The 18,554-nt window shown below is 34.0% G+C and overlaps 1 protein-coding gene across 1 annotated transcript in view; it reads right to left on the reverse strand.

Annotated features, from left to right (window-relative positions):
- The window catches only part of LOC107187722 (solute carrier organic anion transporter family member 4A1), a 60,023-nt gene extending 50,330 nt beyond the window's left edge, over positions 1 to 9,693 (reverse strand). The window contains exon 1 of the mRNA XM_015575879.1: positions 9,638 to 9,693. Within this exon, the coding sequence (XP_015431365.1) occupies positions 9,638 to 9,691 (54 nt within the window). The 5' untranslated portion in view covers positions 9,692 to 9,693. The remainder of the gene's footprint in view (positions 1 to 9,637) is intronic.
- Between the last annotated feature and the right edge of the window lie 8,861 nt (positions 9,694 to 18,554).

The raw sequence follows: 18,554 nt of genomic DNA on the forward strand, positions 1-18,554 counted from the left end.
TTTTTTTCGTTCTTGTAATTTCCAATAGGACTTCTTGATAGATCTTTATGAGTTGAGCATGAATCTGCAAACGGTTTTTTTCCAACACGTCTAGTTTTTGAAAAAATCAATTTTCTTTAAAATTGCAAATTTTCAATTTTGCAGCTGTGTTGTGCTTTCACAGTAATAGCAATTCGGTTTCTGTTGATACAAAATAATTCTCTGAAGTCTTCCGAACAAAATAGTGTAAATTGTTATTATATTATAGACATCTGAATATGTTTAAATAATGTTCAAAGTGAAAAGGACACCGAAAACGCTCCAACTTTTGCTGAACGATTTCGCTTCTCTATTGGAAACAAAACAGATTTTGTAACTTTCCTTGATATCTTTCCCAGCAGAAAGGTGTGGTCTATCGCATGCTATGGTTAGATTTTCTCCTAGACTTTTGGTTTTTGAAATAATTGAAGAATATCAGAAAAAATTGGTGCGTTTTTTCGGTGTTTCTTTTACTGTGAATATTATTTAAACGTATTTAGATCTCTATAATAGAATAACAATTTATATAATTATGTTTGGAAGAGTCCCGAAAATTATTTGGTGTCAAAAGAGATTGATAATTATTATTGTGAAGGGATTGTTATTGAAAAAAACCTTTTAACATTCAATTTAAAAAAATATTGGGTCATGCAATAAAGTCCCAGAGAAGTGTCCCTGAACTTCCGTCAGATTTTTGGAAGCCTGAAAAAAATACGTCTGGACATAAAAGACCCAGGGGAGTGATAGGGAAGTAGTATAAATAAGGGAGGTCACATAGGGTTAAAAACTGTATACAACTCAGTATATTAAGTTTTCAAGCTGTTGTTAAGAAATAATAAAAATAAAAAAAAGTGGTAACTTTTTTGTCTGTTACTACACTCATACGAGTATATCGATTCAGGTAGAGTTTTGCAAGACTTCCTTTAAACCTACAAATATCTCAGAACCATATTTATTGACTTACATACACCATACTATTGCTTTCAACGACTCACATCATGTGCTGTCAAAAATATTAGTCAATTAGTATCCCACTGTCAATCGCAAACCACCACTACAGTAAATCCTCGATGAGTGTTTGAAGGCTCCTCGGCACTCAACATTATATATTTCATACACTACCCAGATAGCACATGACGCTTTAAAGACGCCTATTTTACGGCTGTTTTAGGTCTAAGGCGCGTTTAAGACGTGTTCAAGGCGTCATGTGCTATCTGGGTAATGGTCATAGGTGGCTGAAATAAACATATGCATACAACAAAACTCTATCACTGTACTGGACCTCATTAAAAAGTCAGCGTTGCACCTGGGGACCCCTTCTTGTCAGTCACGAGGAGCCATCGTACACTCATCGAGGATAGACTGTATTACGATATGTTGCGCAATTTTCATTTTCCACAACCAACGCACATTGATCGATAGGATTTCAAATTTTTCTCTCACAACTCCTTTTCCCAGCATGAAGTACCTATCTCGATCCCATAGAGCAAATGTCCGCGGTACATGTTGGCCCTAGTGTACACACAGCCTCTCCCCAGTTCCATTCTGGCCGTCCTTCTTCCGCCTCTATTCCCGTCTTTTTCTCGCTAGGCACAATAGCCCACGGGCTCTCTCGCTACTTGTCATTGCTCCTTTCAAAAGAGAAATCCAACGTGGACGAAAAAAAAAAAACAGAAAAAATACACGCTGGCCCGATTGATTGGGATTTTGCGGTCGATCGTGATTAATGAGCGCCACCAACCCCTCTTCTCGCTGTAGGGTTTTTTCCCCATCTTTTTTGTATTTCATTTTCTCCCCCCGTTTTTACCTCCATGGGCTATTTTTCTCTCTTTTTTTCGCCGTGGACTTTTTGCCGCGCGATAGAGGAATTCAAGGGCCGGGAATTTGTTGGCCTCGCAAACGGGGAGACAGAGACGGAGACAAAGACGGAGACAGAGACATAGATAGAGATAGAGAGACAGACAGAGTAGAGCTGTTACGAATATTGGAATAGCAGTAGAATTCTAATTTGATATTCGAATCATTCTAATATTCGAATAGCAGTAGAATTCTAATTTGATAGTCGAATCATTCGAATATTCGAATAGCAGTAGAATTCTAATTTGATATTCGAATCATTCGAATATTCGAATAGCAATAGAATTCGAATTTGATAGTCGAATCATTCGAATATTCGAATAGCAATAGAATTCGAATTTGATATTCGAATATTCGAAGTGATCGAGTTTTGGATTCTACTGAACAGAAATCTGAAGATAATATATTTTTTCACACTTTATTGTGACATTCGTTTCACATTGGCCGTTACAATAGTTTGCTTTCCAAACGTTAAATCAGCATTTTCGTGTCATTCTTTGGTGAAGTTATAAATGTTGAAACGGGTGCAATTATCATTTATTGGTATTATTATTCAAATATTTTTATAATTATTATTCGAATAAATTATTCAATTAAATAATAATGAATTATTCCAATAAGTAGAGTGAATAATTTGTTGCAAAGAATAAATAACTATTATTTGAATAAAATATTTGACTAAGAGGAATTGTAATATCGCACGCCGATTTAACCTTATCCGAACTGGTGGAACTCTTGTAAAAGCCTCCGGAAACTGTGCGGATTCGTCAGAGAATAAAAAATATTCTGTGTATTGAAAACACGTGTTCTTGTTTTGTTCTTTGGTTTCTAATTTTAGATTCAAATATTTGTATACTCCGTGCTATTCGAATTATTCGAATACTCTCTACTATTCGAATTATTTGAATACTTCATACTATTCGAATACTTCATACTATTCGAATACTTCATACTGTTCGAATACCTTATACTATTCGAATACCTCATACTATTTGAATTATTCCAAGTATTCGAATACTTCGTACTGTTCGAACTATTCGAATACTTCATACCATTCGAACTATTCGAATACCTTCTACTATTCGAACACTTACAGTTCTAAAACAGAAATAGAGACGCAGAAACGGAGTTAGAAATAGAGAGACAGAGAGAGAGAGAGAGAGAGAGAGAGAGAGAGAGAGAGAGAGAGAGAGAGAGAGAGAGTGAGCACAGTGATCGACGCATTTGCGACCGGTATTCAAAGAGTTTCTGTTTCGTTGCGCGTGCAAAGCCGTGGAAAGTACCACGGGTCCGCGCGATTCACGCAGAAGGCGAATGGAACTCGGGTGGATGGGGGTGGTTCATTGAGAATCGAGGGTCCGCCATGGACGTAGTCGATGTATGTAGGTTCCGGCAGCGGCGTTGGGTAGTTGGACGATTGGAGTTTATTGATGGGTGGACGTTCGTGTGTAAGATTGGTTTTCGATGAAAGAGGCCCTCTTACTATTAAGCCTGAAGAGTCCTGCTTTTTTTATCCTTTAGAGGAGGTGATTGACGATGAAATGGCTCGAACAGAGATTCTTAATTCGTGTCCGAGGGATTCGAAAGCTTTGATAAGAGATGTTGGAGAGATTTTCAATTGAACCCTTGAAAGCATTCGCGGTACAAGTCGATACATATGCTTTTGAGATATTTAGAGGTTTAGAAAAAGTTTTTTTTAAATTCCGTTTGAATTGATATATTTATGTGAGTATACTGATTATACTGACAAGGAAGGATTCCCAACCCGCAGGTCCTGATTTTAATGAAACTTTGTGGAATTGTAGAGGGCGTCGAATTATATAAGGACCTTTTTCTTTATCGACCGACTCTCACGTTAAAAGAGTGAAACTGTAATTTCAATGGTACCATTTTAATCCCACAGTTACCATTACATATATGGTACCATTTTCAATCCTGAAATTACAATTGCATATATGGTACCATTGTAATCCTACAATTACAATTACATATGTAGTACCATTTTATCTTCAGTTCCAGAACACACCAATCGATAATCAAATTCCCATATTCCTAATAATTTCACTCGTTCCCACAGCCCGACCATCACTTCCCATTAATATCGACGATGTAATTCCCCCCCTCTTCACTTCCTAACCATTATTTTTCTCTTCGATATCTTCATGGCGGCGCACCGCTACTCCTCGTAATTGCGGCACAATCGTTGCCCGCAGGCACTAACCGCTATACGACCATCGCCATCACACGTGCCTGCGAAACGTTCGCTCCGACGACGGTAACAATGGCCACCGGAGAAGGGACAAAAATCCGATGACACGAGACGGGGACCACCCTTCCCCAAAATATGTAGATCACTCGAAACTTCCTGGTCCCGTATACCGCCAACATCGCCGGGAAAATTGCATTCGCGGAATTTGGATCGTCCGACACAGTCATCCGATCGGATGCTTCCAGCCCTTTCGGCGAATGATCCCACATCCCGGGGCTATTCAACGTTCGTGGATTAATACTGAAACTCTAATCATCGACTTTCGTCACGTGGAAACTGACGGATTGTCTCTGGTTCCTTTACTTTTGCTCGGGAAATTCGTTGGACGAGCAAGATATGTGACTTTGTCATTTTTGAAATATGAGAAAATGTTTTTTTTTCTTTGTAACTCTGATTACGGATTTTGGGTCTATTTGGACATGATTGTGTTCTCGTTTATTTAACGTTGTCACGATTTTACATAAAGTTCGAATGAAATCCGAAATGTTAATATTTTTGGTGTCCAATTTCGCTTGGAATGATCTACACATGCTTAATAGTAATATTGTTTTGTATATTTTGTGCGATGCTCTGGATAAATGAAAGATACACTGTACAGGAAATCCTCGATTAGTGTTCGAAGGCTCCTTGGAACTGAATAATATATATTTTCTAAACTAATGGCCATATGTGGCTGAAACAAATTCCATTGGCTTCAGAATTCCAAGCTCTATCAGTATGCTAAACCTCATTAAGAAATTAGTGTTATACCTAGGGACCTCTGCTTGTCAGTGTCAAGGAGCCTTCGAACACTCATCGAGGAGTTACTGTACACGATGGCTGTAAGAAACTAATCAATTGCCTCGAGAACGATGTACACTTTTTTGTGTTAATGTGGCTCCCACAAAGTTTGAATAACTATTAAATTTAGTTACAAAAATTTAACAGAACATTATTAAAAGCTTCAACTTTCGATTGCTACCAAAAGATCATAAGGTAAACGATAATATTATTGAAAAAGAAACGTTATTAAAATTTTATTTGGTCAACTCGTTTTTTATTAGTGGATTAAATTCCTGTAGGTAATTAATAGTTGCTATTTATCAACCATAACATTATGCGTTAGTTTCGTACTTATATGTGAACTAAAATGTTCATTTTAAATAAAACCATTGATTTGTTAAAGATCTTTGTTTCATTTTATGAAAGTAAAAATTAAGAAATATTTTTTATTTTCATAAAATGAAACAATGATCCTTACAAAATTAATGGTTTTACTAAAAATGAATATTTTATTATTATTATTATTATATATTTAAATAAAAGTAATATTAAATTAATAAGGGCGACAATACTGTTTTTACCGGCGAAATCGGTGAGGAAGTAGTTCTTCGAGAAATTGACCGATAGTAATAATCGTTGCGCAAAATTCAATCGAATCTATAAAATGCGGTTTCATTTCTGAGAAAATTGAATTTCATGTTTGTGTGTACACTGTCTTTTTATACTTATTTCAGTCTACTAGTAATAGTCATCTGGAAAATCCCTTTTAGAATACATACAGGCAAGTTCCCATTTTCACATATCATTTTACAAAAGCATCGAGGAAAGAAGAATTTCTATTAACAGTATAGGTGATCATGGCGTTGAAAATAAATTAATAACTTCACTGTACCTTCTTAAACCTCCTATTTAATCGTGCCTGTAACATGTAATATTGCAATAGACACACATGCAATAAATTATTTCGATAACGGAATACAAAAGTATAATAAAATTGTTGATTGATTGAGTAAAATCGGTCGTACAAAAGCGTAAAAAAGTGTTTTCTTACGACGATTGATGCACCACGCCTGGAAACCGCGTCCCGAAATTGCAGTCCGATCGAATCTGTCTGCGTTGACCGCAGCCCCCCATAACCACGGAGATTGAACTATTACCGAAATATTGGCCCCCCAACAGCAATTTTAATTACAATGACGACGCTGTAATAGCCTTATCAAAATGGTGGAAATCTGTATTCCTTCATACTTTGCTTGTTCATTTATGAAATCTTATAAATTCGAAGACACGACGAATTTCTTTCGTACTCATTTTAACCCTTTCGTGACCACTGGGACACATATGACTGATTTGAGTACTCGAATTATTAACCCTTCTCAAATTCGAAATATTTAACCCTTTCGTCCCTGAATACAAAATGTACCTATGTGTAAGTAGTATTTAGTTTTTTGGTTTTAATTTTTGGTGCACTACTCAGGAAGAAAGGGTTAACATCAATTACAGATACGATCGATAGTTAAATAACAAATTCTTTAAAAAAATAATTCGTTCAACATAGAGTTAAAATATTGTTAATCGAAATCTCCAGAATTTAGGTCTGGTAAATAAATAAACAGAAACGTTGCATGCTCAAGGCGAATTTGCATTGCACGTGCATCGTGCGAGGCATCCAAGATGGCGGCCTGGAATGCGCGTCGCCCAAGAATTCAACTTGACCTTCGTTCGAAGCTACTTTTAACCGGTGAAAAATTGTTACCACGTGTTTCTTTGACTTTTTAAAATTCTTTTCACGTTACGTTACTGTACAGGATGGTTACATTTAATCGTATTAATAATATTTGAAACAGCACAACTTTAGTGTACCTAATTTCTTAACCTCAAAATAGATCATAAAAATATCCAAGGAAATTATTAGCCCATTCTCTGTATTTTTTTAGTATCTTGTCCAATAAGTTTTTTTTTTCATAAAGTCAACAACAAATAGTCATTTTAAGATTATTTAAAACTTAAAAAAATTTATTTTATAAACCATGTTAATAACGATAAATAACGAACTAGTGGTCATAGCGACACTGTTGTTCTAATGTTTGGATCTCATTTAAAGAAGTTTCGTACTGCCGATCGGCAAAAAATGTTCCAGATATTGTCACCAAAGTGATACAGTAGTAAATAAATGCAGTCACCGAATTAATGTTAATATGCATCCTCATTTTTCTTCAAAATTTTCAATTGGGTCCTACTGTTATAAAATTGCATTTCTTTAAAACCATTTTATAATTTAAAATGTAAAAACATTTAATAATTTAAAAATGTATAATTTACATTTATTGCCTAATTCACTGGTATGCAGTCAATTACCGGATGGTTTACCCTATTTAAATTTTCAAAAATCCTTCGAGATACGGTTATATATCACTAAAAACAAGAACATATCCGAGTTTCAACAAAACCCGAAATATTACTCCAAAAGGTGTCCGATTTCGCTTGGAATGCCCCATACTTTAAATGGATATTAATATTTCTTCGTATCTTTTGTACGATGATCTAGATAAATGAAAGATACACTGTACACGATGCCTCTAAGAAACGATTTCACCGAGAAAATTTCAGGCGATTGCCCTAAGAACGATACACAGGAGTTGGCAAGTTTGAAAGACCGCTTAGTTGGCTCTCCGAGGAACTTCTCGTAGATTCTTTCTTTTTTTTTCTTTTTTTTTTAGCCCGAGGTTCATTTTAATCTCGGGACTGATAAGCCAGGAGTTTTACCAGCGAAGCATTGCCGCGTCCTTTCTTACTATCCCGCAAGGAATAAACAACTGCAATATCTTAGAGTGTTTTATCTATCCCCGGCAGTGCTTTCGCTTCGCAAGAATTTCTACTCAGCCGTGCTCAAGTTTGCCTAAAAATCGGTATAAAACAGCACTTTAGAGTCTGTGTTCCGTCATTTTGCATTAATCTTAACGATCACACCGATTTTATAGTAGGGTGATTGTCGAAACTAACAAGGGAACATACCGAATTGACAATCGACGATTTTAATGCAACTGTGTGAGATTATAATTCTCAAAAAAATACTTGACACGTATTTTTTTTAGTTGCTCTTATCCACGTTGAAGAGGTGAAAACAACCCTCAAAGTTAGGGGTGTGAACTGTATTCTGTCGAATATCTCGGAAACTATTAGGGATAGAAAATCGGTATAAATTGCAATATCGTGTCTTTCTTATACGGAATTCAACTATATAATTGGATTCCAGAATAATCCATTTGTTTAAACAATACGTTTAAAAAACAGCCTTTTTTGTTAATTTTTCTGGTCCATCCGATTTTGGTCCACTTGGCGGTAATAATAACTTATATTATTTCTAGCATTTTTTATTGAAAATGATTAATTTTTTCTTTTTGCAATATTAATGTGATAGTAATTTTATTTTAGTTAGAATATAATTAAAATTTTCGTCACTTTTTTTACATAGTTTTTTCATAACTTGCAACGTATCTTCCATTTTACTATAGGAAACGTATTTTCTTGCACGGTCTTTTTACAATATTTAAATGTAACATTACGTCTTTTGTTTCACCAAAGTGCATGTACCAAGTGTGTGCGGGAAAATATTTAAATTCAAAATTGAGGTATAACTGATCCAATGCAAAACATTGAATACATAATGTATCTTTCTTAAAAAAAAAATACATATTTCCCTGCTACGATTTATATTTGCAATTTCATTGTATGGTAATTTAAAATCTCAGAGAATCCATGGACTACGACAGTTGTACAGTTTAATTAGTCGAAGATCAACCCTCTGTTCATCAGAGTATCCCAATTGTTTCACCCGAAACAATTAAAGATTGCGTATAAAGGGATGAGAGATTGGCCTGAACAAGGGCCAACTGATCCGAACGTTTAAATTACTACGACGATATTGTCCCCGTTTGTTCCAAATACAATTATCCCAATTTCAACTTGGCGAAGGTATCGAACTTTACTCCTTATACAGTATAATAGCGGTCCTGACATCCGTATTCATTTTGATACAAATGAAAATAGATTTGATTAACAAGCTTTTGTAAATCGTACTTTTGTTATTGCAAGTTTTAACACTATTGTAGAATAATATAATTCTCCAATACTGCGTAGTATATTATACTTATGTGCTGTATGTAATTAATAGCGTATTACGAAAGTTCTATAAAGTATTATTAGAAACATAAATAATTCTCTAAAGTAAATAATAATTTTAATATTTTCTCCTAATTTGTTAGGTATAATTACACTGTTCAACATGGAAAAAATTTGACAACTTTCAGTAGGCGTTTCTGACAGATCTTTATGAACTGAATACGAATCCGGAAACGGTTTCGTTCCTGGAACATACAGTTTTTGAAAAAATCCATCTAAAAAAAATGCAAATTTTCAACTCTAGATGTTCTGCGGTTTTACAGTAATAGTTAGTACTGTAACTATTAAAGTTGAATATTTGTAATTTAAATTCTTTTTTTAAATAACTATTACTTTAAAAGCACAAAACAACTTCAAAGATTAAAATTTGCAATTTAAAAAAAAACTGATTTTTTCCAAAATTGTACGGTTTGCAGTTTCGTATTCAGCTCACAACGGTCTATCAGACTTGCCTATTGAAAGTTAAAAAAATTGACAAAAAAAAAGTTAGAATTTGTTGGAGAGTGTAATTCAACTGATTACGTTACAATAATTATATTATCAACTTACTGTGTGCGCGGGAGCATCGTACGCGACATTATCGATCCCAGTGGTCCCAGTCATCGTTCACCTAGAAATTAAAAAAACTGTCTATGTAATTGCGATATAGAAAATTAAAAGAACAGTATGTTTATACTTAGGGTAAATTCAGGATAGACGTCACATTGCCGACCTGTCATTTTTAAAAAATTTTGTTGATTTTGCAAGACAAAAGTTTAGTGTCAGTGTATCATTGTAATAAAAAAATTAATTAATACAAAAACACATAAGTTATTAACTTTCAACTGAAAAAGGGTGGCCTCTCACCTGAATTTACCCTATTCATTTTCGAAAGATCCTTTAACACGTTGAGTGTTTTATTTCATTTTGAAAACGTGCATTTATGTGTTTAACTATTCTTAACCAATAACAAGTATATTCGACAGAAACAGAGTAAATGTATTTGCTGTAAAATTGAAATAAATTCAAATAAAGTGACGAAATACTTTTGCGACATGGCCGCCATCTATTGTTAAAAAATAGTTACTGCCTTATCAAAAAGCCCTGTACATATTTCTGTTTTCAGTGATTTCCTTTTTTTTGTGTTTTCTTCTTTGTGTCCAAAAATATTCTAAAACGTGTTAAAATTACGAATATGTTTTTCGTTTTACTTAAATTTTACTTTAAATAGCAAATGCAAATTTTTCGACGAATATATTCGTCATTAAACAAAAAAATGCCATCTTTTCATGACGAGTATACTCGTCTTTAAACAAAAAAATGCCATCTTTTCATTACGAGTATACTCGTCATTAAACAAAACAATACCACCTTGTTATGACGAGTATACTCGTCATTAAATAAAAAATTCCATCTTTTCATGACGAGTATACTCGACATAAACATTGAAAGGGTTGAATAAGCCGACCACGGTATTTGCATCACGCGGTCGAATTCAGCGCATTTCTCGAACCGTAAGACAATCGTTCGAGAAGTGCGAATGAACCGTAATAGAGCTGATAACCATCATGCTAACAAGGTAATAGATGCCCCCCCCGATTAAATTATTATGCACATCGTGGTATGGAATGTTTTCGACCAAACTATCTTCGGATGAACTTGAGAACATTTTGTCCTCCGAAAGAAGAAAAATAGCAACAAAATGGCTGAGACAGAAGGAAATTTGCAGATGTCTGGTAAGTAATTTTCGTCACCATAGTCGAGAGTTTTATTATTGATAGTGACTCCATTTTCATTTATGGCTAAAACATCGATTGAACTAGATTGAAAACTTTTTCCATGCTATCGACGTCGATATTAGTTATTCAACGAAATGCAATATTAAACTTTTCAATTTTTGATAAAATCGATGTATGTATTTTAGTTATTGGAATTGCTGGTGTATTTCTGTAACATCCTGTATTATTGTCATGATATTTGTCGTTCATAGAGATTTGATTAATCGTAACAGTAATATTCTTAACATAGTAAAGATGACTTCTTGAAGATTGAAGTTTCTTTGCTTTGACATTGCTTACTGTAAATAATTAATTAAAAAGATTCTGAGATAACTGATTTATCAAGTGTTGATAGCCCCGAAACATCTTTCAGTTCTCCGATTAATGTTACATACCTAAATAGTATAATAATCTAAAAATCTCAAAGTCGATCTTTCGAAACCTATATAAATCTAAAAATCTCACAATCGATCCTTCGAAATCGATAATAATCTAAAAATTTGAAAATCAATCTCGAAATCTACAATAATCTGAAAATTTGAAAATCATTCTTTTGAAACCTATAGTAATCTAAAAATCTAAAAATAAAAAATTTTCGAAATCTGTATAATCAAAAAATCTAAGAATCGATCTCTCGAAATCGGTAAATTCGATAAATCTGAAAATCGACCTTTTGAAATCTACAATAATATAAAAATCTAAGAATCTGAAAATCGATCTTCCGAAATCTACAATAATCTGATAATCTGGAAACCTATTTTTCGAAATCTTCCAACGTTCTCTAAGCGTTTCATTGGGTTTCTAGAAATTTCTGACAAGAAGAACCTCGTATTGTCGATGAAACGAGCAAGTAAATAAGGTCTCACAGAACAAGGTAATATGCGTAACGAGAAACATGCACTTTCCCCGGCATGTTTCCGTGTCCACTGTAATATCCAATAACGATACAAGCACGCAGGACGCAATTTTGCGTATCGAAGAGAGTGAATGAACGAGGGATCATCGTTTACCGACTGGAAGTTATAATTTTCTTTCGACTTTAATTATACATTATCCATGTCGCAGTTGTATGTACAATCTTGTTTCCTGGAAGATCATACGTCCTTTCTATTTCTATCCATATTCCTTCGAAACTTCTATTATTATATTGTATTCAGTATGAAACATGAGAAAATTTGTGGAAATACATGGCACACAATTTTGGTTTTACATTTTAACGTAAATTTTGTTGACCGTAAAAATTTGTGTGATTTTGAAAAAACTAGTAGAAGAATATAATGATAAAGACTGATTACATAATCTTGCAGATATACGACAAAATTAATGGATAGTGTCAAGATAAATTCTGTTGACTTTACAAATTTATATAATTTTCTACAGATTTCTAGAAAAATACATATAATGACACGTGCAGAGTCGGAAGATTTAAAGAATTAGATGATAAAAATACATTCCAAAATCTTGCAGTCGAACAATGAAATTGATGAAAATGTCTCAGATAAATTTTGTTGACTTGAAAAATTTGTCTGACTTTGAAAAGTCTACTGGAAGAATACAATAATACATGCATATTCACAATATTTGTACAATTAAACACTAAAAAAAAATTCCAAAATTTTGCAGACGCACACCAAACTGATGGAAATACTATAAATTGAAGAGGATGTGATTTATAGGACAACAAGTCTTTTGTAACAGTAAAGAAATTGAAAGAAAAATATTAATAATTTATTATCCATAGATAATTGTCGATGCTTTATATATTGGAAATCACAAGAACGATACCACATGAACTAACCGCAAATAAGCGTTTGACATTGATGGTAATTCCGTGGATATTAAACCGATCGATCTATAAAATTACCCGTGATCGTTGTCTCTGGTTTCAGAATTATTAGTATCGGGAATACGTTCGAATACGTGCTTTATCGCGAAACTGGAAACGCCAGTCAGGCTGCAGTAGAAGCTTGCTGACAGGACGTTTTATTTATCTTCGCACGTTGCGCGTTATCCTTGCCTTCTGACATTTTACGATTGCGTACATATATGCACATATGTACACACATACAATACGTGTCGCGGAAAATATTGCAGGTTGTCAAAACTGACGTCACCATTTTGTAACATCGGTCATACATATGTACACCTCTTTTATTACACGATTTTTAACACGGTCGAAGAAAAAAACCGTCCTTGGTTTTTCATACGCAAGTTATTCCCTCTGACACGCTTTAAAAATTATCGACAGTGTGAGTAAATGAAACAAAAGGAAGAAAGATAGTTCACGAAAAGTAACTTATTAGTTCACGGAAGGTGGTGGACGACCCCCTGGGGGGTCGCAAGAATAGCTCCGAGAGGTCGCAAGGGATTTTACAAAACAAAACAAACAGACCGTATTAATATAATTTTTTTTTTTTTAAATTAACGTGAACTGTGACCCTCTGAGAGGTCGCAAGTGAAAGTCTTGTCCAAAAAGGGCTTCGAAACTTTGGGAATCTGGTCTTTGAAAGGTGATCTTTGGGAATTTTTTTGAAAAAACTACGTCATTGGCGTAACTATGGTAGGCCTGCCCCCCCCCCCACCCCTAGACCAGAAATTATTGAAGTATGCAAAAAAAACAGTCGTCAGTTGGTAAAATTTTATGTTATAAAAAATAAATACTTGGCTCGAAATGCAATACGCAACGCAACTAAGTACGAAAAATACAATACTATCCTCATTACGTTAAAGTATTCAATAAAATTGTATTAGAATTAGGCTGATTAATTTTTGTTTAATTTTTACATTCTATTTAACTAATAATCCTGCAACATCAATTGAAGGATCGGATCCAATTAAGGGAACAAGCGCTCGAGATTGTGAAAAATATTTTTGCAGAAAGAAAACAGCAAATTAAAGCTTATATATGATAGATTTTAATTATAAGTATCTGCACATAATATACTCCCAAATTTCTTTTAATTTTAAAAATTATATTTATATCCATCTATTCTTAGTTTTAGTGTTAAACAAATTTGTAAATAATTATTGTAAAATGTGTAACTTTATTTTGTGCAACCCACACACGTGGTATAAATTACTTACAGATGCCTGATGGGGAGTGTATGGGCGAAAGTCAGGCAACCTGCCCCCCCCCCCCAAGAAAGAAATTCTAGTTACGTCAATGCTGTACGTGCGAGGAAAAAACTGTTAGCGGGTTCATACTCAATTCATAACGATCTATCAAAAACCCCTATTGAAGATTACAAAATTTAAAACAAATTATCCTATTCTAAGTATTTCCCCTACCCTCCTAAATGAGATAGAGGGTGGAAACTTGGCACAGACTGTTTTTTCTTGACAAGCTATCGAATGGTATATCAGAAGTCCAAAAAGGGTCTAGGGGCATTTTTGACCCCCTTATCCTGCCTTAAGACCCTTTACCCCTGACTACGTCCAAGTTATCCTTACGGTACCTTCGAAGAAAGACTCAACGGATCTACAAACGGCATCACTAGACTGCGGATTTTATACATTTATAAAGGTCTCTGTGAAATACAATAAAGGACAAAATTGTCGTCAGATGCAACGAGTTTCCTATTTTCTTTTGAGCCCAATAAGATACTTAAAGGAAGAAAGAAATTTCTACTTTCATTTTTGTCTTTATAAATAACCTTCTAAAATGTGATTTTCCATAAAAATCTGCAGTCTAGTGATCACGAAAAAAACAATTTTACAACAAAAATTACTCACCAAAGGCAGTTACCAGTAAGTTTGCAGGGATTTCAGTGATCGAAAATGTCCGTGATCGACGCAGGTGTTGCCTAGATGCAAGATTCGATCCGCCAGGCGAATCACCTTGCCCCCCCCGGCTCCTTCTGCGTTCCCAGGACGCCTCGTTAAGGCGGCAGGCAAATGTGACTGGAATTTCCGTAGACGACGCTTAATTATATCACACGCCCAACCACCGGCAGATTGCCCCCGTTAATTAATTCGTCGTCCGTTACCGTTTCCTCTTCTTTTTCCTCGGCGATACTACTAATTAACGCGACACCAAGTCGTCGTTCCGTAATTGGAGGTTTCAGCGAGAAATCAGTGTTTTCTGCTTCTTTATTGAACGATCCGCGATGGTACGTAATTGTTTCGTCGATTCGTTGTCCAAACAACAGAGGCAAGCAAGGTTTTTAACGCTGAATCGATTTACCCGCCAATTTCACTGGCCGCCATCTTGTTTCGCTAAGACGCTGTCGCGTCGACTGCTTCGTCGATCTTCCAACCCATTTTCTTTTCTTGTTCCTTCTTATTCAATTTTCTTTCCGTGGTGATTGAATAACGAATAATTTTACGGTTCTGTTTTATTATTTGTCATCTGCATCTTACTTTAGTTAAGGCTGTTTAGTATAAAAAGTTAAAGAAATGGGAAACCTTGGTTCTTATTTTGGCCCCTTTTTTTGAACATTGATATGTAAGTATACGAATGTTGAATATGTAGTCAATGAAACGAGTATGTAACAATCTTCTGGGATTTGTTTCAGAATTTCTTTTCGTCCGAAAAGGAAAGCTGGTCTCGTAGCTCCGATGGAAAAGATCGAGGACACGGGAAACCGGTTCCTCTGCGCGGTGTTTTTACCGGTCTCGTCGGTAATCCGTGATTGTCCAATTTTGCGGTGCTTCTTTTCGCTTCGTTAAGTGTTTTTGACACGAACGACTGTTTATATATTACGCAATCTCTGAGCACGGGTGCTTAATTACCGTAATTTATACGATTATGACATTCGAGGTCGAGTTTACGTGCATTGCAGACTATTATTGTCGTGAAATGAATTTGAGAGTTTTATTTACAGAATCACACGCAGATCCGTTTGTTGCTGAACTCTAATTTAAAGATACCAAGGATTGTAATGACTACGTGCAACTTATCATTGATAAAGTTATCAGCGATTAAGGTCGGAGGCTGCCAAACATACTTCGATAGATACAAATATTTGCAAACAAGAAACGTGCACTCACTGTCAATAGAAACATACGTAGTCATGCTGCCAATCACTGCACAAGAACTTCTTTGTTTATTCTTTCATTGAAAAATGATTTTTAATTCATTTGAATCATTGAAATGTGGTATTTAGATTCGACGAATACCACATTACGTTTTTAAATGGCGCTGAGATTCATAAGTGAGGGTCATTGTAGGCGATCATTCACGATTCTCTATGCTGACCTATATAGATCAATGACACATTAAATCGCGGTTATAACCTTCTAGGTTGGTGCATACAGAATGTTTACTTTTCCTATTCAATTATCAAGTAGTTTAAACATTAATCTATTCGTTTCTACGTAACTTTTTGTACTTGTTTTTGTACATGTTTTAACAATATTTAAAAAAATTGCGAACTATTGAATATTGAAAACTGTTCTAAAATTATCCTTCTAGTTGTTTTAGTTATGAGAAACATACGCCGAAAGAAAATGAACCGAATGAATTTGAAAAAAGTAAAAGTTTATTGACAAATGTATTAAGAAAATTATAGAATTTACCATAAACTTTTATATTTCAGTTAAATAAATTTTGTTCGGCGTTGCTCTTGATGTTTGAGACTTTGCACGAGTGTGAAAAAGAAAATAGATTGCGATTTATGTTCTCGTGAAATTTCCGTTGAATCAAGATTAAACGTATTTAAAAGTCGACCCTTTCAGTTCAAGATCTCGTTGGAAAATGGACCACTGAACATCACCGAACTTGTGTTTATAAATCTATTGTGCGATTATACATTTCTGTAGATTGTAGTTTAAAAAACCGATAATTATACAAAATATCATTTCCTGTGTCCAAGTTTCAAGTAATTACAAGGAAAATATTAATATAGGGACATTATTAAAAATTTACATGAAGTTTCCCCTCCTTTGTGTATCACAAATGAAAATAGGCCACAAATCTACAAAATCCTCAGTTCACTTATTGCCACCGGAAAAATTCAAATGCACAAGGACAATAATTTGCGACCTTAATGTATGTTCCCTGAGTGTCTTCTTTTTTAATACGCGCTATAACTTTTCAATTTATAGTAAAAAAAGTAACTGTAATATTTTACAGTAATATTGGTATTTAGTATTTAGTACTAACTACTAAGTACTCAGTACTCAATATTGAGTATTCAGTATTCAGTATTTAGTATTTAGTATTTAGTATTTAGTATTTAGTATTTAGTATGTAGTTATTTTATAGTACTATAGTACTGTATTAGACAACAATAGTACTTTTTTAAATTTATAGTAACAGTTTAAATATTCACTATAACATTGCAATTTACAGTAAAAAAAAGTAACTATAGTATTTTATATTAACATTAGTATTTAGTATTTAGTTATTTTATAGTACTATAGTACTGTATTAGACAGTAATAGTATTTTGTTTTAATTTATGGTAATTTAAAGTACACTGTCAACAAAGATGAACACTTTTGTCGTGGATCTTTCACAGTATCACACTGTATCAAATCAGCACCAACTCGAACTCACACTCGACACACGGTGTCCTAGAGACTGACTAAGTCGGCTCGACGTTGATCGTATAAGTACACAATTCTGTCCACTTTCGTGGCATAACAGTCCTGTCCCGTATGATTAACCTTCCCGAGCTCGAGTATGTACGGGGGGAGAGATGACTTTTACCTGTACAGTCGCCATATGCAAAATAAAATAGACCCTCCATTCACCTCTATTATTTTCTTGTGCAGCGCAATTTTCAATAGAACCTTAAATTCATTATTTTACCATTACTGAAATGTATTAACCTTTTCAGGTACAAACTTATTAAAACTGGAAGAATATTCTTTTTGAAGTTTCAGTTGTATTTATTGAATAAATATTTATATCTATTAATGACTTGATTGTGGATCTTTATGTAAATTTACCATTTTGGGAACAAATGTAAAAAAATAAAATTATATGGAATTTTATTTCCTACACTTTAGGGGTTTTAAAAACATTTTTTAAAAAAAATGTTTACTTTGTTACGTTTTGCAACTTAGGGAGCGCTATAAATGCATAAACATTCGCGGTCGGTTAATGATAATTAATTCGGTGGGTTATATTTTTTTTTTTCAATAATGATCTAGAGAATATTCAGTTACAAAAAAAAATCAATGGAAAACTAAACGTACACATAAATGTGTGTGTGCCAGTATTCCTCAAGGGGTTAAACGATAATATTAGGTAAACAAAATGGATGTCGAATTGAATTATCGTACATCGACTTTAAATTAATTTTAATGAACACGTTAATACAATAATGTAACACATTATACTATTGTACAAAAATAATATTAAGGTGGAAACAATTGTCACTTCAGAAAACAATACATACTCATACAGCTTCGAGATCGTTTTTTGTTTATTTAAATGGCTAAAAATAAGAATATAATCTGTCCTTAAAATATTAATCGGTCCTTCAATACACACTGACCTAGATTTCTGCCAATAATTTCATTCCTAACGTCATTATCAATCGATGACGAACCATTTTAAAAGTTCTCTGCACAAACACCTATTAATAAGGCATTTTGTCTTCAATGCTAATTAACAAGAAATAAATTCAAAAGAAGAAATCGTTACCTTGTTACTTTTCGATTGTAACTTACTGAGAGTGTAATTGCCAAAAATATTTTAACAAGTTCTGGGCTATTGATCGTTGTATTTAATTTAAGATTTAACACTAGAACTACCAAATG

This window comes from Dufourea novaeangliae, unplaced genomic scaffold, assembly GCF_001272555.1.
Source record: "Dufourea novaeangliae isolate 0120121106 unplaced genomic scaffold, ASM127255v1 scaffold101, whole genome shotgun sequence".
NCBI classification, from domain to species: Eukaryota; Metazoa; Arthropoda; class Insecta; order Hymenoptera; family Halictidae; genus Dufourea; species Dufourea novaeangliae.